Source organism: Primulina huaijiensis, chromosome 2, assembly GCF_012295235.1.
Source record: "Primulina huaijiensis isolate GDHJ02 chromosome 2, ASM1229523v2, whole genome shotgun sequence".
Taxonomy (NCBI): Eukaryota; Viridiplantae; Streptophyta; class Magnoliopsida; order Lamiales; family Gesneriaceae; genus Primulina; species Primulina huaijiensis.
This window is the reverse complement of record NC_133307.1, coordinates 30,133,462-30,158,403: the sequence shown is the minus strand read 5'-3', so window position 1 is coordinate 30,158,403 and position 24,942 is coordinate 30,133,462. Positions and strand designations below refer to the sequence as shown.

Here is a 24,942-nt window from a genome sequence, read left to right as displayed (position 1 = left end):
TCTTATTTGGGTCATCCATGAAAAATTATTACTTTTTATACTAAAAATATTATTTTTTTNAATATAAACAAGTAAATAACTATTGTAATAAAATCTTTTGTATTAGTTTTTTATATATAAAAATAAAGTATTTTATTGTTTTTGTGTGTTAGGTCTTTTCTTAGTAAAAGAAATTGAAGGTGGTTGAATCAAGCATGCGTGAATGAGATTAATATTAAAATAAGTGACATGTTGGGAAGTTATCGTACGTTAAGCTGTTGAAGTTGCTCAGCTTGATCTGGTTGGCTATATGGAATGTAAAAGAGTGATTGAATCTTAACAGCTAATACAAGTTAATACTGTCTCTGATAGAGACATGATCGACGGTAAAGAAATGATAAGACCGATTTCTAATGGATATGAGTCAGTATCAACAGCTAGACATGCTCCAGACTTATGAGCCTAAGAGTCCGAACAATTAGCACACAAGTAGGTGTACTGTACGCTGTCACAAGTATACGAAAATAAAATTGCACATTGTCTAATAGCTATAGTTTTTGGCCTATGGTAAACGCTTGATCCTAACAATTGGTATAAAAACAAGGTCATATGTTCAAATCTCTCAAGAAGCATATTTATATACTTCTTGGGAGGATGTTGGGTTAAGTGTGATTGAGTGAAAATACAGGGATGAGTGACTTTCTGAGAAGTTCTCGTGCGTCAAGTTGCTGATATTTCTCCGCTTGATCTGGTTGGCTAGGTGGGGACGTAAAAAGTGACACGGGATCTTCACGGGTAATACTGTTTCCTCTTGAGATGTATGACCTCTTGGAATTTTTCATTCTTCAAACTACTAACGTTTATCTGGTTGGATATTTTGGACCGTAAAAAGTGAAGCCAAAACTTAACGGATAATACTACTTCTATCAGGGACATGGCCGACATTAGAGAAATTGTAAGACTGGTCTTATGAGATATGAATCAGCACCATCAGATAGACACACACTTCTTCAGATTCACGAGCTTAACAACCCGACCCATTAACATAAAGGTAGGTACACTCTATACTATCATAAGTATAAAGAAATAAAGTTACATCTTAAATAACAACAATTACTTTGGACCGAATAATAAATGTTTTATCTTAACAAATGTCAAGTCTTGCACTCAAACGGACAAGTCAAGTTCACCTAGTTCTTGTCTTGTACGCTATAATTACAACCACCTTAATGGATGCATCTTTCTTGTTATGCAGTGCGTAGGCCATTTGCTCGTCGCCTTCCAGCACAAATACTATGACCACCGGCCAAATATCCCAATCTCAACGACTAGGATTCAATTCACACTTAATTTTTTCTAAATCCAAAGTTATTCAAGTCCTAATTAATGGACCCGAGATCCGACTCATTAAAATTTTGAAGGACGCGTACCCATAAGTACCCGTTAAAAATTAAACTCATATACAAAGTTTGACGGGTTTGGACTCATTAGACGCACCTAACAATTATATTTATAATATTTTTTATTTTAATTTTTAATTAATACATTTATAAAAAAATTAAACTAAATAATTCAATAAGTTGAATAGTTATCTACAAGTAAACAGTGATATATCATTTTAAGTTATTATAGATTTTCTTTAATCAAATAATTTTTTTCAAAATTCCAATAAGTTGCATTTTTCGGGAGATCTCGCGCTAATTCTGCTCCTATAAGTTTCTTTTCATGTCTGGAATATAATAGAAAAATCTAATATTATATTTAGATTTATGGATTTCAAATATATTTAAATTTATTTTTAATTTGTAGTTTTAGATAAACAAAATCATAAATTTCAAATTCACACATTACATGTTTATATAATATTTCATGTTAATTATAATTATTTTTAAGTTCATTCTAATTTGTGAAACTAATGTGTAAATAAACAATGTATGAATTTAAGATTATATCTATTATTTCATTGTTAATAATAAAAATATAATCGAAGTCTATGGATTTCAAATCCATACATCTAAACACGACATAAGTCTTGCTGGATTGCTGGAGACATTTGTCTTTTTCAAAATAATTTTCTATTTATTTTATTTATCATTTATTAAGAATTAATGATTTCTTCTTAGAAATACTAACAAAAGTGAATCACAAAAATACCCCTGGTCCTAGTCACTTGTGTTTATCACATTGTACAATGTTCCTTCCGTGTGCTTCATGAAAGCGTTTTGACTCCCAAAATTTGCCCATCATATTCCGCTAATTTGATCATCGGTTTCATCTAATTTCATGAAACTCAATAAATCGATTTCTTTAACCTAATCGACCAAATTTTTCATTAGCATTGAATAAAAAATTAAATCGATTTTCCAAAATAAAAATTATTAGAAAGACCGAACTAACTTCGAAAAGCAGGACCGATGAGAAAAAAATTATGACAATTAACGATTAAATGGAAATATTACAATGTATTTTTTGTTCCCAACTGTTGATGAAAATATAGGGTAAAAGAATTTCGAAAAACCACTAACACCACCAAATGAACATAATGGCCTCCTATATATTTTTTTTTAAAAAAAAATTTGTTCTTCATTTCCGTCATTTCAGTCTTATTATTATTATTATTTTATTTTATTTTTTTTCGTCAATTCTAAAAAAATTTAATAATCGAAAGCAAACATATTAGAGTTAAATAACCAATTTTTTTAATCAATTTAATCAGCTATTTTGGTTAATAGAAAGTTGAGTAAGTCTTCTATGAAATTTTGTCACGGATTTTTATTTGCGATACGGGTGTCAATACTTTCAAATAAAAATAATACTTTGGATAAAAAATAATATTTTGTCATAGATCAGATTATATATCATTCGTACAAAATTTACACATGAGACCATATCTAAGAGATTTTGTCTTGAAATTGCGCTCACTCGCATATTCAGATACCATCACCATGTTTGGCGTGTTTGTTTAAAAGTCAGATAATGTTATGAGCAATCAAGCCTTAATGTGTGGACGAGCTGACTTTGCGTGGAGCCGCATAGTTCAGAAGGAACATGGCAAGTGCATTAGTATACTAGTCATTTCACGGTTTTTCTCTTAAATTTTTCAATTTTTTTTTTGAATACCGATTCATATCACGTCAATAGTTTTCGATATCACGTCATCGTTCCGATTAAACAAGACTAAAAACCCAAAAAAAAAAAAACAAAATTATACGAATAAAACACAACTACAAACTAGAAAACCAAAACAGAAAACATGACAATTGAAAAGACTAAATGGACTATTTTTCATTTTCGAATAATATCATTCAAATTTTTTTTTAACATGCATAGGTTATAAAATGGAATTTAATTGTAGGGAGTATAAAATTTTAGAACTATTTTTTACCATATATATTTGATATATTCAAGTTTTTTTTTAATAGCATATGTACCAATATATGTACAAGCATGCATGTTACGTTATGCGTGTGTGACATGTTTAATTAATTTTTTATACCAAAATTTTAATTACTTATAAAGAATTTCTAACGGAGATTTATTTACAATAATAGTCCCAAATTGGCCGATTCATGTTACCACTAATTAGGCATGTAATGTTGCTATCAATAAATATGAACCAAAATATCGATATATATTAATAGTCCTATAAATACACAAAAAAATATTCCCAACACTCCTTCATAATCTCCCAAGAAAGTGGCATCACAAACTCTCCATTTTTCTTTCTAATAAATCAATATGGAAAACTTTCTTGATGATGAGTATAAGCATTATTGGGAAAGTATGTACCTACAAAACGAAGAACTCGAAAGGTACGATAGACTCGTATCTTATCTTATTTTGTATATATCTTGTTTTAGTTATATCCGATGTTTTTTTTTTTCTGAAACGTTGATTCGATGGGGGGTTTTAAACGATGCTATCAAATATAGTTACTTCGATGAAGTGCTTTCTACGTATTACGACTCGAGCTCGCCGGACGGAGTCCACTCATTGTCGGCTTCAAAAAACATAGCTTCGGAAAGGAATAGGAGGAAGAAGCTCAACGAAAGGCTCTATGCACTAAGATCAGTGGTCCCTAATATCACTAAGGTAATGTTAATTTATTATTATTATATTATTAATGCGTAATTATTGATCCAACTTGCAATTATATTAATACGTCAACAATTAATTAACTATATATAATGTCGAGTGAACATTTATAGCTGTTCAAATCTTTCATCTCCAATGGTATTTTATATGTTATTCTATGTTCACCTTGAAGAAAAAAATTATATAATTTGATCATGACACAATTATTATCCATTTATATATAAATAAAATACATACATAACATAAAAATAATGCCGTTGTTGATTATTTCTTATCATGTTTTATGACCATATCACATATTTAATTCAATGAAAATATCTTAATTTAATGAATCCTCAATAATTGCAATGATCTTTATGACTGGTATGTGAGAAATTGTTGTTGTAGATGGATAAAGCATCGATTATCAAAGATGCAATTGAGTATATCCAAACACTACATGAAGAAGAAAGAATACTTCAAGCTGAGATTTCAGAGCTGGAAAATGGGAAATCATCAAATAGCCGCCCCATTCGTGATTTTGATCAAGAATTTTGTTCTGAGGCAAAGAGATCAAGAATGGACCAATATGACCATGGATCAAGATTCAATCCATCCCCTCTTGAAGTTCTTGAGGTGGGTTTTATGATTGCATCTTTTAGTTTATTCTCGAAACACGTAAATCCGTTCAAAAAATAAATAAATTTGACGATAGTAAACGATTTAATCAAGCATCAAAAAATGGAAATAAATGAACATACAAGATATATTTCTTCAATGTTAATAGATTTTGGTAAAATGATAAATTTTCAATTTTTAAAATCAGTATAAGAGGGTATGTACGTATCTGATTCTCATAAGCTTGAAAGTATGATTCAACCATTGAGAGGAAGATTTTTTTGAAGAAATAATTAAGTTTACTAGGACGGTGATTGCAATTGGACGCTTGTATTACTATATAATTTAAAATATTTGAACTGTATCAATATTATATCGGCTTAATTTTTAGTAGAATGACCAACATGTAATCCAAATATTAATCTCGCTTTAGCCTATCTCTAGCTACCAAGCGAACTCTCAATAAATATATATGATTATAAATTATAGAGTTAAGAACTGATATATATGTGAAATTTTCTTGACTTTTAATAAGATGTACTGTATTTTTATATTTACATGCGTATGTGGACAAATGTAACTAATTATGCAACTTTTATTATTATTATTATTATTTAACATTAATTTAATTTTTACCAAAATTTTTGGGGCAGTTGAGGGTATCGAGCATGGGAGAAAAGAGAGTGGTAGTAAGCTTGACATGCAATAAAAGAACAGATACCGTTGTAAAGCTTTGTGAGATGTTTGAATTGCTGAAGCTCAAAGTTATTACAGCCAATATCACAGCTTTTTCAGGAAGGCTATTGAAGACTGTGTTCATTGAGGTAGGCTTTTTTATTTTTCCATTTTTCCATTTTATAAAAGTATATATCTTTTAATTCAATAATCTCTATATATTTCATTAATTAAAATGGGTAAATGTTTTTTTAAATTGAAAGTAAAGAAATAATAATTGATTTATTTTGATGGAATTTAAAACCTATTTTTTCCAAGCTTACGCATGACATGAATGAGTCAAAATTATAAAATTACGTTCATATCTCATTATCTAGAATTTTATGATATCGTTTCTTAAAATTAACCTTATAATGATGAAATTTTGAGCAGAAAACATTTAATATTAAAAACAATTAGCGTGTCAAAAGAGTTGCTTACATATACATGTATGTCAACTTTACATTGCCCAAGATTTAAATTAATAGTAGGGAATTTTTTTTTATAAAAAAACTACTATAAGAGGGTCTTGCATGTCAAATTTGTGAGACGGGTTTTCGAACCGATATGTCTCATAAAAAATATTATTTTTTATATCAAAATTATTCTTTTTCATTGCATATATTTATTGGATCAACTTGTCTCTCAGAAATCATCTCACATCAAACATACTCATTTTTTTAAAATATATATATAAAAAATATTGAATGAAAACCCATGACTTAAGTATTTTTCTATTCCAATGAAGACGAAAAAACCCACTATTTATGGACAATCATTGATCTATGGAATTTATTAAAGAATATGGGGACCAAAGTGTTTTATATCCCAAGAACCTATGCATAAATTGAAATTAAATTTACTTTTAATAAAGTCCTGTTATTTATATACGTGCCTAACAATAATCCACAATGTTGCAGCTTTCATCCATCAAAATTATTAAACTTTGTATTAATCGGTCACTTTTTATATTGCATTATATTATATAAATTCGTGCGTGTGTGACTAACTGTGTGTGTGTGAAATCTTTGAAAAAGTGATAAAATATTTTGTTCGTTTCTGTTCTCGTGAAAAAGATATTTAGGTGTTTTAAAATTATTATTTTGTTCCAAAAAATATATATTTATTATTTAAAATATATATTTCAGTGCATAATATTTTTATGAATCAAAACTCAGTCTAAATTCCACGATCTCGTTTGATTCCCGTTTTCTTTTAATTATAATCGAGTTTTTCCCCCCTAAAAAGGGAAGAAAAAAAATAAATCTGGAAGATTTAATTTCATTTATGTAGTGATAGTTTGCTAAATTAGATAATAAATATGAAAATAATTTAATTTTTTATGTTTTATAATTTTTGCAATTGCTCGATTAAATTTGTTGCTAAGATTTTTTAGTATACATCTAACAGTGATATATTCGATTGAGTTTAATCCATCGATAGTATTTCACTTTGCTATCTATATTTTTTCCAAATCAATAATCAATTAAGTATCATATACATTAAATACATGGTATTTTGGTTATCAAATTTATTTATTTAATATATTTATGGAAATAAATAAATTTTTCGATTTGATTCATATTTATAAATTTCAGGCTGACGAGGAAGAAAAGGAGCTTTTGAGAGCGAAGATAGAAAGTGCCATTGCCACAATGAATGATCCAGACAGCCCTATGAGCAACTAATTAAACAATATATATTTAATTTTATGCACAAGATTCACTATTGAAATAATTTCAGAAAATACTCGATTTTGTCATCTGTCAACAAACAATTTGAAATATCTCCATCTTAGAACTTGCATTAGTTAGAAAGCAGTGAGTCAAAACACTTTCTTTTTTTCACCATTTCGAAACCCGTAACCTTAATCGTATGGATATGTAAAATATAAAAATGGAAGGAGCAGAGAGTGAATTTAGACTGATTAAACGGAATTCAACCCCTCCCACACAGTTTAACCCAATTAAGAGCTGGTTTAAAGCTGTTATCGATTATTCAATTTAACTGATAGGTTATCCAGATTTTCTAACACCCAAAGTTATACAACATTTGCAACACCTTCCAAAGAGTTGATGGAAGAACCTGTTCAGAGTGAAGCAGCAACAAAATGTCCATCGAATACTAGTCAAATTATCTGAAACTCAAAAAACATTAATTAAAAATATAATACAGTGCATAACATATATAGTAGCACAATACAACCAGTCTCAAACGACAATACAGAAATATTTTATACAGTTACTTCAAACCGCTAAAGTAGTTTACCAATCTTTAAGCAGTTGGTTAGCGACATCCTTGTAGCTGACTTTCCTTTTCGTAGCCGGTTTTGTATCAACATTTGAAGGCAATTTTTCTTCATCTTGAGTTTGATCAGTATCTCGAAATTTAACCTCTTCAACAATGGCAGTAGGAGTATCGGTTTTCTGGGTTGAAAGAATTGGTAACATATTTAGCAGCATGGCTTGAACCGGATCGAGTGTGTTCGCAACTTGATTGTTGCACTGTGTTCTGCTCCCACTACATTCAGCAACGGCTGGTTCAACAGGTTGGCCTCTTTCTGGTGCTTCAGACTCTTCCACTGTTGCTTCCATTTGAATATCAGGAACGAGCTTTGCTTCACTGACTTCAAAGTTTTTTCTGATAGTTTGCCGATCTGATGAACCATCTAGATCAAACGCATTCTCGCCAATCTTTGCAGGCTTGTTCCTAATCCGAGCCCTTGTTGTTCTTCGAGGACGACTGCAACCCGATTTTCCTTTATCTTTAACCGTCTCAGGGATCCCACAATTCATGTCACTGTTTTCGGATGTGTTTTTCTCATCTAAAGAAGCAACTTCATCTGATTCATTTTCAGATATCTTAGCAGGCTTGTTTCCAATCCGTGCTCTTGTTCTTCGAGGCTGATTAACAATTGGTTTTTCCTTTCCCGTATTATTTCCACTTGAACTTCCCCGTTTCCTTTTTATACTTCTGGTAGGCAAGTTGACTAATCTTGGCTTATCTGCGGTAGCATAGGTTTTGCTCCATTTCTCACGTTTGTCAGAAGAAGGAGATGCATCCCTATTTCCCATATTAAAATAGCTACTGTAATCTTCTCTACCAACGTTGTGTTGATCGCTGAAATACCACAATAAATACAGTTTAACATGTAATTCTAGCTGCGAAACATAAATTTTGAATTGAAAATACCTGCAAATCTACTGGCAGAACATATACTTATGGTGAAATCACGTATGAATCTGTATGCTTTACATGATCTCCATGTATATATTTCATTGATAGATGATTATCACATTTTACACTCGTGGTGAGAGCAATGGGTGAAAAATTAGTTTCAGCTAGGACAACCATATGCTTTAGGATTGTTTATATGCAATGTCAAAAGGCGAGGCTAAATTTAGCAATTTCACGAGATGTGGCTATACTTCTGGAGATATTACTGAAAGCTATCCCTGAACTCATGGATTATGACAGAAAATGACCCCTGTTCAAGTGTACGAAAAATTTAAGACTGCAACAGATACTCAGGGTATCAACTCTCACCTTTAAGCCTTGCCAAACAAAAGATGCAGAGAGCATAAAAAACACGAGGTAAGAAATACATCAAAGTATTTTTGGTAACCACGAGTTTCCATGATTTTAAGATAGTGTCGTGCATAAAACATTAATTAGACTATTTCAACACTTACTCTAACTCTGATAAAGACTGGCCAAAGCCCAAGGGTTTCAAACTGTAACTCTCCTCTGGCAACTTCTGGCGCTTCTCGAAGCAGTTCTCCAACCACTCTGACTTGACAATTTGCAAATTTTTACTGCGCAAGAGAGCCCTCTCTGCCTCCATGAAACTGACAAAAATAACTAAGTAATAATAATATGATAAAAAAGGACCCATCTACTGAAGGCATTAATCATTATTTTGATTTTTGAACCTCTCTTTTAAAATGGAATCTCCTACAACTGTTACATGAACCTGAACTCTCAACTCATTTTAGGAGGCTTATAACTGTAATGCCAAGATGCTGTATGGCGATAGTAAATAGCAGTAGTAACTGTGAAGAAAACTTGGAGTTGGGGAAATGCACTGAAAGAAATAAGACACTGGATAAATAAGCTATAAGATTTAAAATAAATTTAAGCAGCCATCGACCGAAAAGTACAGTTAGTGTTTATCCTGGCATAAAGTACTGCTCACCTACTCAATAACGTATCAAAGTCCACATCAAGCTGTGGATAAGACACAACTACTAAATGAGTAGCATGGTGAAGAGTCTCAGTAACAGTTCCACCACCCATGGAAACCTCAACTTTCATCCTTCTCATTGCAAGCTCCAATGGAGTTTTCCAGTTCATATTTTTTCTACAACACGATAAAAGAGGATCAAATCTCAACTTCAAAGCAGCAAATACAACCGACATCTAACTCCAGTTCATATTTTTTCTACAACACGATAAAAGAGGATTAAATCTCAACTTCAAAGCAGCAAATACAACCGACATCTAACTTGGTTCATATTCTAGTGTAGAGAGATAATCGTCTTACAATAATTGGTTTGGGAGATGAAAGTGAATGCAGCAACCATGAAAGCGAGTCCATTCTTCCTTCGGACATAGCTTTTTCTTGTAATACTCAATTGAGTTGGGATATTCGATCTTACCTATGTCTTTTAGGATCTGAAAAGCAACAAATAAAAAAAAAAAGAAAACTAAATAATTTTAATTAAGGCATCATCCGTGCACATTTTACTTCCAGTCACTGGTGATATAGCACGATTATCAACATAATAAACATATAGGGGAATTTGGCAGATTAATATACCTGTTTGAGATCTGCAGTATTAATATCCAAATAGTAAGAGTCAAAGAATTCATCGATTTCTTCTTGCAACCTTTTCTTCGTAATGTCGGAGAGGAAAAGATAGTATCTTCACAAAAGACGAAAATCTAGTAAATAAATAAAATCACAGGGTTATAAATCAACATGGAGGTAAGTGAAACAGTGTTACGCTAACTTTGACAGTAAAGGTAGAAGCATCTTCTTTGAGCAACAATCAATGAACCAAGAGCAATGAATAACATCTCCCTGGTGCTTTGCAGCCTGAAACTTGATTCCTGCAAGATATTTGTACAAAAACGTTAGATTTTTTTGGGTATATAAAAGCACTTACTTTTTCTGCGTGTTCTTGTGAGAAGAGGAATGAGAAACTGACCTTTACTCTCAGAAGCAATACAGTGAGTAACCGAACTGTTCAGATTCATGGAGAAAGTACCGCCATTTTCAACCACCATTTTGTGCAGAGAATCAAGCGAATGGGACGAAGGTACACTTACAAAGTCTAAAAATGTCAAGGAGGTTCAATTAACGAATAAATTCTTTCACAAAAACTAAATAAGTTAATTTTGGCGTAGACGAACCTAAGGAAATTGAAACAGATAAATAATCACCAAATGATTGAGCAATCACACTTTTGGTCCCACTAATTATATGATAACAGCCAATTGACTTTCAAAGATTACTATTTCTTCAGACCAGTCTACGGTATTCTTAACTTGGAAGATTATCCCTTCCAAAGTAAAAAGATTTCTGATGTATTATATTATCAGTGAATTAACCACACAGCTGTACGAAATATCTAAATCCGAATATATTTCACACTGGCCATATTTAGCATATGGTCATAGGATACAGAACACCATGTTTGAAAATATTGAAGTCTCTCCCTTAACTTGCGAAACATCTGTCTTTATAAAATGGGAAGGAACGGCAGAAACATTCTTTTTCGCTCCTCTAGACAACTTTGCACGTTTTGGCTTGTTATCCTCAACTGCATAATCTGTCCACTTTTGGGTGGTACCATTGCTTGAATGTACTAATTCAACAAAAGCTGCAATAGTGAAAAAGAAAATAATCCATCTCGACAGCTGGTTGAGAGAGTAAAATAGTAATCTGACTGTACATGAAACATCGGATAATGTAACAAGAAATAAAAAAAGATCAATATTATCTATTGAAGATGATGAAATATTAAAATTCAGGGATGCACTGACATTGCACATCAAGGCATTCGTGCCAAGCCTTGTCATATCTCACTCGATCAATTCGTGGAAATCTCAAGCTATACGGAGCAGCAAAAACCTGAACGCATAAAAAATTAAAATAGGATCATGACACTTGAAACTAGATTCCACAAAGATGTACTAAAAATGGTTGGAAACCTAGGGAATAGTTACACAATCAAAATGCAGAAACGTAAAGGTACGAGTGATGAACAAATCCAAACTCGGATCCCACTCAAAGTTCAATATCATTTTAAATGACTTCAGATGACGTGCATTGCGAGAACGGCAAAATATTTGGTAGTTACAAGGGTACCTCGGATCTGATTGTTCGAATGTCACTAGTGATGGAAAGGACAATCGATCTGCAAACAAAAGCACAAAGGTTGAGAAACACAAAGAAAGAGCTGCGGTCTGAACAATTTATGCTCACTTTTCCGGGCTTTCAACCCAAACATCTGGTCTCTCCTTTGAGTTATTCGTAACTTGGTAAAAGCTTGGTGGTGCCATTTTTGAACTTTCATATTTCCTGCAAAAGGCATTGCTCGAGATTTTACGAAAAGAAATGATTCAATTACGATCTATGTTGCAAGCAGAAATAAAAGCCTAAAAAGTTTTTTTGTAATTCAAACTTAATTCCACGTAAATACCTGTTTGCTTGCAAATGCCCCACCCATGAATACTATCAAACTTCATGCAAGTTCCATGTTAAAATGTGCATTTACTAATCCAACAAACTAAACCAAAGACCATGAGTCAACCTAAACATTTTCTTTCCGGCAGTCATCTCACCAATTGGCAGCCAAAAATTTGTACAACAATTTTCAGATTCAGACACTGTTGATTAACAGTTACCTGAAATATGGCTTCAATTTAGTCACAACAGCGTCAAGCTCCTCGTCAGAGAGCCCTGTACCCACTCTGCAGAAGGAGACAAATCTGCAGGACCACAACAATTAACTCATAACTGAAAACAACACCTGTCTCTGCAAAGGGCTAATCCAGTTTCCCACAACAGATGTCATTAAAATGCCATGGGTTGGTCAAAAGGGAAATTATGACCACTAAAACCCAAGGACTGGCTAAAAGGATAAGAAATTAACATTAATACCACAGGTAAAGCACTTCCTTTTCCACTAAGTTACACATTGATTTAAGAATCTGTCAGATATTACAAGTACAACCTCGTAACACAATGATTATGCTGGATGCTTTCCAGCTGATTAATGAGTTAAAAATTTACTAAATGCCAAAAAAGATAGAAAAGCTACCACTGAAAGATTCTGATGCTGAAAACAATTATAGGTCAGAGACTATCAGCTCGAAGAATAAATACTGAATTAAAAATCATATTACTGAATTAAAAATCATATTACAGTAAACGAGGAAAAGACTATAGAAAGCCAAAGCAAAAAAGAAGGAACAAAAATAGAAGGTGAATACTGAAGGCATCTTTTGCCAGTTCTAACATGCATGTACCTAAGTGCATGGAATGAAAACAAATTTCCCACAGAAATGTGATATAAAGCACAAGTAAATATAAACAAGTAAAAATCACAGTTCTCTCGAATCTCGATAGATGAATTATATAACAATAAAAATTATGAGAAAGTAACTGTAACTGTATCATACTAAAAGCTTAAAACACATTTAGAGGGAATGATACATTAAAGAACTTTAAGTTAAAAAGTTACAAAAAGACGAACCGTCTAGGATACGTGTTTGGGGCAGGACGCTCTGCCAGACCAACAAGGAATTGAGCAATCTTCAAGCATGTAACAAAAGCAGAAAGTTTAATTACAGAATATGAAGAAAAAACAAACACAAAATCAAGTATTATCCTCACATCTCCTCCACGACGCCCAGATCCATAGTATCCCCCTGCATAAAATGGCTCAAGTATTATAACATAATAGTGTAAAAAATCCTCCTCTGTTGAAGAAGTTAAAGGTTAGTTTCAAACCTATGATAAGAACATCTAAATCCGAGCCAGCGTGAATATAATCAGGCTTCAACTTCAGCCACTTCCCACTTCGATCACTAGGTTCCCATTTGGAGCCAAGATCTTTCAGAACAATTCCTTCGTCTCTGACATTGTTAAAACGAATATTGTATGTATAAAAAAACTAGATGATTTGAGGGGAAATCATGGTTTAGGTAACTATCATTGACAATAGTTTCATGGATACAAACATGAGTATCATGAGAAAATCAAAGTCCCTACAACACCCCACAATTTCACTTCTGATCCCATCCTTTCATTTATCCCATTCTTAGATGTTTTATTTCAGCAGCATCTATCACTCTTGGCATGCAAGCTGTATTTGTTTATCTATCAGAGTCCACCAAGTGTAGATTCGTTTAAATAACCAACAAAAGTTTTTCTTGAGTTGATACAAGTGTAAAAAATTTATCGTTACATGTAGCAAAGACCAGCTGCATCTAAGGTTGCATTTCGATGGAATGATTTGGATTTAATGAAATATTTGAAACAAGGATTTGAAATAACTTCATATTGAGACCCATATTAGACGGGTTTAAAATTCAATATAATGATTCAAAATTAAGTAGTTGAAGATTTAAAATTCATTATCAAATGAATTTAACCAAACAACTAAAAGTATTTGCTATTATAGATTTGAAATTCTAAGCTCCAAGTCCATCAATCCAAATGCAACCTATGAGAATTTATAATACCACTAGTGCAGACTGTCAGTGTATCCATTTGCTGGGGCAATTCTATCAGATATGTAGAAAGGCAACTCTCGGAATATCAGCCACAAACCAATTAGATAAAGAAAGTCTAGACAGTAATACAGCGCCATCTTCGACCAGTTTCAGACTGTCAAAGCAGTTCAGAAAACCACCTAGGAGCATCCAGGAACACACATACACACGCATTTTTGAAAGTAACAAAAACATGAAAAGAATCACTACCAAGCTTAATTTGTAACAAACAAATATTTCATAAGGTCAATTACCCTCACGGAAAAACCCATGAAAATCCTCTAACAGGAGTTCAACAAACACTTGCAGGCAGAAAGTGAGCACCACACCAAGTGTCTACACAATATGAAGGTGTTTGATGTGCTTTAGCATGTATCCATTACTTATCTAGCCAGTGGAAGAAAAATTTCTTCAAAAAAGTAAGAGGTGGGGGAAGGAAGGTAACACAAGATTTGTAAATTTCACATAAACTTTGCATACTAGATAGCATCAACAAGAGGGCACACTATACCCACTGCAAATACAGAAGTATTTCTACGTCAAGATGAATTCCAATGGCCATAAAAAAATCGCACTGTTAAAGATGCACAGCGAGCTGCCACGGACATTATAACACTTACAAATGTAGATAAACATATTTAAAGAGAATATTGAAAATTCATGAACATAAACACCAATGAACTTCTAAAAATGGGTAGTAATTATAAGACTGGACATATAATCGGAAAATTTTCTGACCTGTTCTCAATGGTTTCTTTGAAAAATCTCTCAACATCATCAACATTATGAACAATTCGTGACCAACAAGGTTCCCCTGACAGATAGTGCAGTTAAACAGAAACATACAGCAGCAACCAAAAAACATCCAGCAAACAGTGTCCAGAACTAATGAGAAAGATGTAAGGACAAAAAAAACTAGTTCCAAACCAAACACCATGAAATTAAGAAGTGAACCGCCAGGACCTCAAGTGGTCAAATCACACCAAAGCTCTCATCATAAGAGCAGGTCTCAGGTTCGAGACAGTTACAAACAGCAATCCCCCGTTTGTAATTTCAAAAAGTAAAGAAGTGAACCAATCCTTACCAGTTTTTAAAGTACAGTTTGGCTGCATTATTTGTCTATGTTAGACTGATGGATTTAGATTTTCATTATGGATTTTGAATGGAAGAATTTGAAATGATAATTATTTTATTAGAAATTTCACATGCAGCCAAAATCGCCAAAATATATTAGGTTTGAATATGTATTTCAAATTTTCCATTTTTTTTATTTGTTGCCAAACAAAAATGATGGATTTGCATCTTAGGAGATCAAATCCATGAACCCAAGTGCAACCTTAAGGTAGTAGTATAATAAACATAAACTTCTTGGCAAAACTTGTCAGTATGTCTACCAGAAAGAAGTATTGTTACACGAAAGAAAACGTCAAACAGAAGCAAAGCAAAGTATTATATACCAGCAGGGCAATGAGTATTGAGTCCGCCATTAGGAACCAAAATCTCCAACCGACCTGCTATAGGTTTGACAATTTTCTTAAGATTCTGGTGTCTCTCCTTCAAGCTTTGGTGGATAACACTGGTATCTCCAACGTAAAGAATGTCAAATGCAACATCTAGTTACAACTTATATTAAGGAAAGTTAAAAATAAAGAGTAAGATGTCTGCAAATATAATGTTTTATTTTATCTTGCACGTCATAAATACAGACCAAACTGGAGAATCGCATTCAGGCCTGAATTGCTTGGGGAATTCAGGCGCAACAGAAGGATACAACACAACTGCATCAGAAGGAAGTGGTCATGAAAACCGAGAAATGGAAGCTTCTAGTTTTAAAAAAATTATCTACACTTCATACTTCACATTATATAAAAGACACCTGCCGATCACTATCAAGCCCCTCCTTTGCAGCCTTGGCTGCGATAACAAGAATAAGAAAGATGGAACAGTGAGTATTAATATAGACACATGGACCAAGGATACTACATCAGACAGTAAAACAGCAAGCGAAGGCAGCAATGCAACAATAAACCTATTTCCTGATTAGAACCAAACTCTGCAAATCGATTCGCTGATTTGTCCCAAACCAACATTTCACCATCAAGAATACACCTGCAATAAAGACGTGTGACTCATTCATCCAGTTTAATCTCTGTATCTCGATACTAAAGGAAGCATCAGACAAACTATGGCGCACTTTAAAAAGCATCCAAGGGTCATACTTCAGCTGAGGCCAATAGCTTAAAAAAATTCACAGGATACATGTAAATCTTTTTCCTAAACAAGCATAGTGGTTCTCAACCTAGAGGGTGGGGGTGGTCGATGAGGTAGCCGGAAGGTTATATTCATATGTACAGCCAGAAAACAGAGAAAGTTTGATGGCATATACTGAAGACAAGATATATGTACAACTAGGTAGAGAAAGTTCATTAGGATATGTTTGATTTTGTTGTCCAGGCTCCATATGGATCCTATAGTTAAAATGATCTCAACAGATTTGACATGATTCATGGACTATATATATCAGTTACAAACTAACAAATTTTGGAGATATAAATTGTTTTTCCAAGCAGAATTTAGCATTTTTTCCCCAAACCAAGATGACAACAAAATGTTTTTTCAAGGAACTACGAAAAAAATGACCGGCAACGCTGGCAGCAACAAAGATTCTGTAAGTCTAACTCAGCGTTTCATAGTCTGCTATTAGAAACACTGAAAGACAAATAGTACATAGGGAGGGGGGAGAGAGATTGCTCATGGGGAAAGATTAGGAATTTGAAATATGTTTTCTGAAACTTTCACCTGTCAACAAGGATATTCTCATTTATAATATCTGACATGCCATGTATGTATTCCGGGTGATCAAGAAAGTTCCTGCCGTGCAAAACAGAAAAGGAAATTTCATTCAGGCATCTGACACTGTTTTTAAGTCACATATTAACCAGTAACATTAGATGTCAAGCAGATAAAATACACAAGCTATTAATTCTCTGAATTTAATAGTACCAAGGAGCAAAGTACCATAAACAAGTTAACACAGGCAATTTATAACTATCAAGATTGATTCACCATAGAAAAATATATTCCATTCAAATTCGAGTAGAAACATATATTAATTACCAATAGATATTGAAAAGGAAAAAAAAGTTGATTTCAGGAAAGCAACCACCTCGAGAAGAAATTTATCACTGCTCCATTTTTATGGATTTGGATGCGATCACCATCAAATTTGCACTCAACAACAACTTCCTTGCCATGAAGCTATTTCATTGTAAAACATAAATAAAAATTAACAGGATACCTGAGGATTTTCAACTTCAATATAAATGCAAAAAAATAAAAGCACAAACATGTGCCTCAAAATTTGAACCAACCATCCAAGTAACAAAAAGTGCATTGGTTCCATGTATTTGAAATCAACTAAAAAACATACAGACCTTTTTCCATGCAACAGCGGAATTGCTGACTCTCATAGCTAGTTGAGGGCGAACAGGTTTGCCAACTTCAATGTCCTAAACAATTCAAATAGCATTATTTCTAACCTTCAAACAGCAAATGGAACATGAAGACCAAAAGAAAAATATTTATCAAGGCAAGCCATCTATTGTAGCAAAGAATAGTCTCATGGATTTTTTTTTTTTTTTTTTTGGGGGGGGTGGAAGGGACAGAGCTCTGTGCTGATGTCATGTCGACAAGTCGCATAATAAAAGAATTCTTGTTGTTCCTTGGACCAAAATGCAGAGTTCTTTTTTTGGGTGGGAGTGTTATCAAGCAAAGAAAGAAGAATCCACTCCTCAAAAAAGTAGTTTGAAGCTATGGTCTTAACCAGAAAGGGTCTGAACAGACACCACCAACACACAGGAATGAGGTGGTAATGATTGGCGGAGAACAAGGTAGAAGCAAATCTAAAAACCAATTTTCAGCTACACAGTGGATTCTCCCAAATTCAAAATTGCAAAATTCATCAAACAAGTTAATACCCCGTAATATAGAATTACGTATAATAAGCCAAGACAGACAAAGAATAATCCATCTTCGCAATTTAAGTAATCGCACGCTACAGTTCAGAACAACAAATAGAAGTACTGAGAACAATACCTCCATATTCCAAGTATATATGAACTGTACGTTTACAAGCATCCAAATGGCAGTGCTATGATGTAAGAACATAATACAATAAACTAAGGTCCTAGACTGAGGTAGTTATGAAACATACATATCATCGTTTAACAGTACTTCATATAAAGGAAACAAGAAGAAGTACAAAACCAAAATGAACTATCTAAGGCCCTTCAGCCTTGATGTTAAAAGAACTATCCAATACATATAATCCAGTTCAGAATTTTGTAATATTACTAAAGTAGGTGTACATTCAGTCAATACTGACTATGATCGATGATTCTGGTGGTGATCAACCCTAACTTAATGATTGTTGGATATCAAATGAGTTAAGAAGCGTACTTACTCCTCCAACATGCACCACAGTGAACAAAGTCAATAAAAAAGGATACATGATTTGGGCATCTGAAGCAAACCTGTCGTTTATGTCTCAGACTTCGATCTCGCAACTTTTCACAAACCAGTTTTAGGTCACAGGTGACATTAAACAGGTCCTCAGCATCAGGGTGAAATTCATGAAAGATGCTCTTCTCACTAATTCCCAACTTGAGATCTAAAACATTGGGAGAAATTGCAGAGAAAGAAAAGATAAAAGCAAAAATTGATACATAAAATCAGTAATAGATTACAAATGGCAGTATCAGATTAAATTAGTAACCAAATATACCTTTAAGAATTATCATAATTATCCACTTCATTTCCTGAGCATTTGTTTTCCTAATCAATTCAGAAAGAACCGATGTCTTCTCTGTCCTGTATCAAGATTTAAAAGCATAAGTATCAATTCATAATCATGAAGGTCAATTGAGCTGCTCGTGATTCAGAACATAAAAGTTAAGAACGAGCATTTTCCACAAAAGCAAGATTCAAATGCAAAAACAAATCACAGTACTGATATTTCCCGAATTAAGATAGAACATTTGATAAGTCTACTTAAACTTCACATCAAAATTCAACCTATTTTCGCTTGAAGCCAACCGATCAAGTAACTCATTCAATTCCTTAATTGTAAGTCCTCCTGACGCCATGCCCTGCCTCCTTTGTAGCACCTGAAATATACGAAAAACAGTAAGATCATTCAGTTCCAGTTATCAATATTGAAAACGCCAATAACTAATAGATTGCAAAAAAAGATGTCAACTTGATAGCAGAATTTAACTCTAGGTTTTTTTCCTGACCAGCCATTATGATCATAAAAAAATGGAGAATGAAAAGACCTCAGCTGCGACAAGAGAGAAGTTTCCTGCAAAGGCGCCAGATTTTGGGCCTCCCTTCCTCCAGTTGAGGAGACGTTGGGAGTCAGAAGCTTCACGGGACATTCCAAGGGCATCGATGAGGCTTGTGGCGAGGACGTGCTCGCGGAGGCCGTAGGATCCGCGCTCTCGGTCGAGGCTTGGGAGTATCAACCGAATGGCGGAGAAGTAATCGTCGCCGTTGCTGGGGCGGCAGAATGTGTCAAGAAACTTGCGGAATTTGGAGCGTTTAACCGACGAGGATTTGCTCTTCTGAATCCAATTGAACAGGCTGACCATCACACTAAACTTCGTTTCGGCCATCGTCAGCCGGCGGCGGCGGAAGAGGGTCAAATAGGGGACGATCGTACTACTTTTTATGTGTGATATCCTATACAAGCGGTGAGTGCTTCAGTTTATTGAGAAGGAAGCTTGCAGGAGACGACCTCTGTCAGACTAATATTTTTTTTTAAAAAAATATAACAGAAGAACCTCTGGCTTTGCTGGTATTTTACCTATTTTAAGATATATTTTTATTGTTTCGAATATTTAGTTCATCTTATAATTTTATTGTTTCATATGCTGACATTGGATTTACTTAGTGATTCATGGCTAGAAGAAGTGATACACTCTGAATTACGATTGTTTTTATATTTTTGTAATGTTATGAATAAATTTATTGAGGTGTGATATTAGGTATTTATTTTAATATTCTTCATGTTCATACTAGATTGGGGAACCTACTCAGCTTGTTACAATTAAATTGTGTTAAACAGTAAAAATCAAACATAGGTAAGATAGAGTTGATTGAACTTCGGGTGTATGCAGAGGACGTAAGATGCATTGGGACGGTTATGCTTGAAATTAGGAATAATTTCTCCCAAAAGCTATGAAGTAGAAATTTATTTACTACAGGATAATGTGATTACAATCAATAAGATAAATGCATTTGGTGTGTCAGAGAAACAAAAAGAAGTTCAAACAAACAACAAGAGGTGAAACCAATGACGAAGTCGAATTTTATGATAGTGAGATTGATTTTGATGAAGATGAAAATTTTGAAGTGAAATAGAAAAAAATGTAGTTGTTTATGATAATATTTCCAACGAGTTATTTGAGAGGATGAATATTGATTGTGCCTAAAGTGATGATTTGGAGAGTACTCTTGTTTTTGAAGATGAAGATTTACAAAAAATTTCAATGTATGACTTAAATGAGGATTCCAAAAATCCTGATTTGAACTTTGGATTTGTTTTTCTATTGTCTTGAATTTGAATGAGCGGTTGTGGACATATTAGTTTTTAGCGTGCTTTCTCGTCACTCTTGATTTTGTTACAGATCGAGGCTAATTTTATTTGCACAATAACTAGTTTTTATAGAAAAAATTGAATTTATCCTCGTCTCATCCAAACTACAAAGTCGCATGTAAACAGTCCGAATCGAAAGAAATCGAATATATAATGCTTGTAAAAATATAAATTATGCCGGTTTGATGTAAATTTTAAGACACCCCCCTCCATTGCAGTCGGAAAAAATCTTTTCAAGGACATCCATTGTTTTGCCTGTGTCCAAGATACTGAGGTCCCCAGTAATTGCAGGAAATGAACTTATCCCCAATGAGCAACAAGTGCAATACTTCTGTTTAATCAAACAAGTTGAGAGAAGAAAACACAGAGCTAAATAGATATAATTCTAGGCAACAAGTCTATCTGAAAATAGGAGTAAATTACTGGAGGACAGAATCTGTTCATACAAGACACAACCAATGTTTCTGGAATTTTCTTTATGTGCTTTGCTGGCATGATTGTGAGGGCTAGCACGGCTACTCTAGCCAGAGAAGCACGAGCATTCGATTTTTAATACAGTCTTTGTGTGCGGTAACTTCTGCTTCACTCAAAAAGTTGAGCCATTGAACCCGAAGAACGCGCGCTAGAGAAAGAAGATAGCAAGAATCTCAGTTAACATTTTTTTATTGATAAAATATAATTTAATAGACCAAGCTATCAGCGTTAGTCGGTGTCAACGATTTTACCTGAACGTCGTAAAACTTGATGTAAAAGCGGGAACTATCAATGGAAAGCTTGGTTTGCAGAATCTCAGCTATAATTGCACTGAGTTTGCCGTTGACACTGGGGTCAAGACCACCAATGGATATCAATTCCCCGTAGGCAGCTGGCTCTTCAGTCCCACCAAATGAAATGGGGACTCCTCCATTCACCAATATCATCACATACTGCAAAACCAACAAATCCACCACAAAAAAAAAGTGCTAAAGTCATAATTCAAAATAGCATACAAAAAGAATAAGCCAAAACATCTTCCAATCATCAATTCCATCACAAGTTAAAAGCCACTTCTTGCGAAAATGACCAAAAAAAGACCCAAGTCTAGATTCTATAAGACGTTGACACAAATTTATTTCGAATCTTTTCCAGCATTGATCATCTTTTCCCAGTATCGATCGGCAACATAAACCACGTATCTTCTACATGTAGCGAATGCTCATTGCCTCGTAGGCACCTCATAACAACACAATGTCAAACTTCCATCTTTTAAAAGGTAGAGATGTATGTGCCTTTTCAGGTCAAGGTTGGATGAGCATTGCACAATCACACACAAAGCGTAAGAACACAAGCACGACTAAAATCACAAGACGTCACTTCATTGGGCAGTGGACTCGAATTAGTGTACAGACAGAGGCAGACTCAGAAAATTGAAGGGCCGAAATGAGCTGCAGGGCGATGTAATATTGAAAAATTATTTGAATTTGATACCACGAAAAAACATTTTTTTTAATGTTTGAAAAAACAAATTTTTTATGTCGTGTATAACATGTAAAATCACAAAATATATATACATACACTGTGATACACACGCGTATGAAACTTTTAACAAGGAGGGGCAACAGGCTTTGCTGGCCAACCGTCCCTCCGCCGCTGTCGATCAAGCAGTAAAATTTCGTACACGTATAGGAAAAATGTGAGCGCAAAAATTAGCCCAATGGGAAAGCTAAACACGGTAGCAAAGACACTGATAAACTCAACCCAGCCCGCAAAAAGGGTTCCTTTCGATCGATGCGAATACCATCAAACACATAGCAGACAAAAGCAAACGTGCTGAATCAGTGTATAAACCGCAAGAAAAAGAGAGGCTTTACGGATTCAGGCTTGCCAATGGTTTTGGCAACAGCTTTGGTTGCATCTTTGAGAATATCAGAAGCAACAACTCCATCAACTGGTGCATTGATGAACAGATTCAATGTGGGCATTTTCAAGCTTCCGCTTTTCTTGATCAAATGTACCGTTAAATTGAGGAACACAGGCGAGATAGCCAGTCTAACGAGTGGTACTTAAAAGAATCGTTTCTGGATAAGAAATATTTGAAAAGAAGATTAAAAAGGGATGACTTTCAGATTAAAAAGGCTGGGCTTTGTTCGACCCGTGCGACGATGACTCCTTCTCCGGAGTATGAAATAAACTAATATTGTTGTACACTTTCATGGAATCCAATATTAGTACCCTAACCAATTTAGTACACGGAATATTTTATTTTTTATTCTACATATTTAAATAAATTATATAAAAATATATAAATTAATTATGTATGTAAGAATTCATTACACATTAACTAGCCAACTTGTTGTGCAAAAAAACCATGAATCTGACTATTTATTTATTTTTTTAAAAAGGAAAAAAGTCACGCATCTTTCAATTATTATTTTTTTGAAAAAAAATTTTAAGTTACGTCCCTACATGGGGCGGGACTTTTATTTATAGCTCGAACCAATATTTTGTCAGCAAAAACTTGTGTGAGACGGTTCACGGGTTGTATTTTGTGAGACGAATCTCTTATTTGGGTCATCCATGAAAAATTATTACTTTTTATACTAAAAATATTATTTTTTTTTGTGAATATCGGTATGGTTGACCCGTCTCACATATAAAGATTCGTGAGACCGTTTCACAAGAGACCTACTCTATTTTGTCAATCCTTCCCATGATCTCATATCTCGCTATTTTGAGAAATTGGACCAAATTTTAAGATAAACAATAAAAAAAACTAATAAAATATTTCTACAATTAAAAAACAGTGAATAAAATTTTCAACACATTCTATTTCATATAAGATGATAATACAACTTGTTTGCGATAATAAAATAATACTATAATATCTTGATTAAAAAAATCAATTAAAGAGAAAAAAAATATAAAGATATCAATGATTATTTATGGCCATGTCTTCTTTTTTTTTTTTTAATTCCTATGGTCCCTAAGAAGTCATAAAAAAAAAAGGATTTTGGAAATAAAGATTTATTTTTTGAAGATAGGATTATCAAGATGATATTTCCAAGCTTGAACTAAACCATGATTGAGCTCTGCAATGAAGTTACAGTTCGATTGGATCCTTACCAACATGGCCAAGTCTAATGCAAGAAAAGGTAACGAAAGTAATATTTATTTTGTAAAGGCTTGAAATATTTAAGTATGAATTAAGCTGAGTTGTTAAGTAGTCAAGATCAAGTTCTTAGAAGGTCGAAAATATTGAGAAGTTGCAAGGAGCTCTCCATATCACGTAAATTTGTTAGACGAATCTTGTGATTTTTCCCAAGAAAGATAAATATGCCGACTGAAAATAAAAATTTCAATTCGTGACACTTATGGATTTTTAATATGTAAAATATTTTACATATAATAATTATCAGTGAAAATTTGAAAGATATATAATAAAGACAACTCGATATCATGCAATAATCGTAATTTTGACCATATTTCGCTAGCACCAGATTCCAGAATACAAACCGATTGAGTGTACTCCAATTGTTTAAAATCAACGTAAACTCTTGAAAACCTGAAGGGACCTTATTGTAAGACCAAACCCTATCTAGGGGAAGGTGTCTTAATTATATACTATTGTGCTCTTTCACAAATCTATTTTTTTACTTTGACAACAAATTTCAGCTAATATAAATTTTAAAATCCGTTCGATGCGAAAAATAAAAAATAAAAGTTGTTGAAATTGAATTCGAAATAATTTTAAAATTTGTCGAAACGGAATTCGAGAATACTAAAAAATATTGAGGTGATATTATTCTAACTCCTAAAAAAATCATTGAGTGGTAATTTTTTCAATAGTGAGATTAAAAAAAAAAGTGCGATTAGTAAAATGTGAGCTCAAAACTCTTATAAGATCATCACACGTATCAATTTTGAGAGATAGATCTCTAATTCGACTTGGTTCATAAAAATTATTATTTTTCATACCAAAATTATTATTTTCTTTGTAAATATGGATTAACTCAACTCGTCTCATGAATATAGATAGGTAAAACTATGTCACCAGACACTTGTTAGTTGCAAATATTTTTATGGGAAAAAAATATTCCCTTTAAATGTCATTTCGTTTTCTTCAGATTTTAGTTGCAAAC

At 33.4% G+C, this 24,942-nt stretch overlaps 3 protein-coding genes across 3 annotated transcripts; 1 reads left to right on the top strand and 2 right to left on the bottom strand.

Moving 5' to 3' along the window:
- Positions 1 to 3,644: 3,644 nt before the first annotated feature.
- LOC140971516 (transcription factor bHLH35) lies at positions 3,645 to 7,132 on the top strand. Its single transcript, XM_073433813.1, has 5 exons — positions 3,645 to 3,791; positions 3,912 to 4,071; positions 4,462 to 4,689; positions 5,325 to 5,495; positions 6,984 to 7,132. The coding sequence occupies exons 1-5, from the start codon at positions 3,718 to 3,720 to the stop codon at positions 7,071 to 7,073; spliced, it is 723 nt and encodes a 240-aa protein (XP_073289914.1). The 5' UTR covers positions 3,645 to 3,717; the 3' UTR covers positions 7,074 to 7,132.
- A 361-nt stretch (positions 7,133 to 7,493) lies between these two features.
- Positions 7,494 to 19,988, bottom strand: LOC140971515 (DNA ligase 4). The gene is made up of 27 exons (XM_073433812.1): positions 19,503 to 19,988; positions 19,243 to 19,334; positions 18,953 to 19,038; positions 18,702 to 18,838; positions 17,604 to 17,678; positions 17,336 to 17,427; positions 16,969 to 17,040; positions 16,199 to 16,278; positions 16,046 to 16,083; positions 15,941 to 15,947; positions 15,627 to 15,782; positions 14,908 to 14,983; positions 13,406 to 13,530; positions 13,289 to 13,323; positions 13,149 to 13,207; positions 12,298 to 12,381; positions 11,876 to 11,971; positions 11,759 to 11,807; positions 11,434 to 11,521; positions 11,073 to 11,270; positions 10,596 to 10,721; positions 10,398 to 10,497; positions 10,205 to 10,310; positions 9,929 to 10,059; positions 9,581 to 9,745; positions 9,078 to 9,233; positions 7,494 to 8,505 (listed from the first exon to the last, which is right to left on the bottom strand). Exons 1-27 carry the CDS (start codon positions 19,839 to 19,841, stop codon positions 7,650 to 7,652), a joined length of 3,624 nt encoding a protein of 1,207 aa, XP_073289913.1. The 5' UTR covers positions 19,842 to 19,988; the 3' UTR covers positions 7,494 to 7,649.
- Positions 19,989 to 21,134: 1,146 nt separating this feature from the next.
- LOC140971517 (uncharacterized) lies at positions 21,135 to 22,987 on the bottom strand. Its single transcript, XM_073433814.1, has 3 exons — positions 22,675 to 22,987; positions 21,550 to 21,750; positions 21,135 to 21,446 (listed from the first exon to the last, which is right to left on the bottom strand). Exons 1-3 carry the CDS (start codon positions 22,783 to 22,785, stop codon positions 21,411 to 21,413), a joined length of 348 nt encoding a protein of 115 aa, XP_073289915.1. The 5' UTR covers positions 22,786 to 22,987; the 3' UTR covers positions 21,135 to 21,410.
- Positions 22,988 to 24,942: the final 1,955 nt, after the last annotated feature.

Coding starts and splice junctions, on each gene's coding strand:
- LOC140971516 (XM_073433813.1), top strand. CDS start 3,718: ATGGAAAACTTTCTTGATGATGAGTATAAGCATTATTGGGAAAGTATG. Junction 3,792..3,911: donor CAAAACGAAGAACTCGAAAG/GTACGATAGACT, acceptor TATCAAATATAG/TTACTTCGATGAAGTGCTTT. Junction 4,072..4,461: donor TGGTCCCTAATATCACTAAG/GTAATGTTAATT, acceptor TTGTTGTTGTAG/ATGGATAAAGCATCGATTAT.
- LOC140971517 (XM_073433814.1), bottom strand. CDS start 22,785: ATGCCCACATTGAATCTGTTCATCAATGCACCAGTTGATGGAGTTGTT. Junction 21,751..22,674: donor CCATTGGCAAGCCTGAATCC/GTAAAGCCTCTC, acceptor TTGGTTTTGCAG/TATGTGATGATATTGGTGAA. Junction 21,447..21,549: donor TCAAGTTTTACGACGTTCAG/GTAAAATCGTTG, acceptor TTCTTTCTCTAG/CGCGCGTTCTTCGGGTTCAA.
- LOC140971515 (XM_073433812.1), bottom strand. CDS start 19,841: ATGGCCGAAACGAAGTTTAGTGTGATGGTCAGCCTGTTCAATTGGATT. Junction 17,428..17,603: donor CCGCTGTTGCATGGAAAAAG/GTCTGTATGTTT, acceptor ACAATGAAATAG/CTTCATGGCAAGGAAGTTGT. Junction 11,808..11,875: donor TGGGTTGAAAGCCCGGAAAA/GTGAGCATAAAT, acceptor TTTTGTTTGCAG/ATCGATTGTCCTTTCCATCA.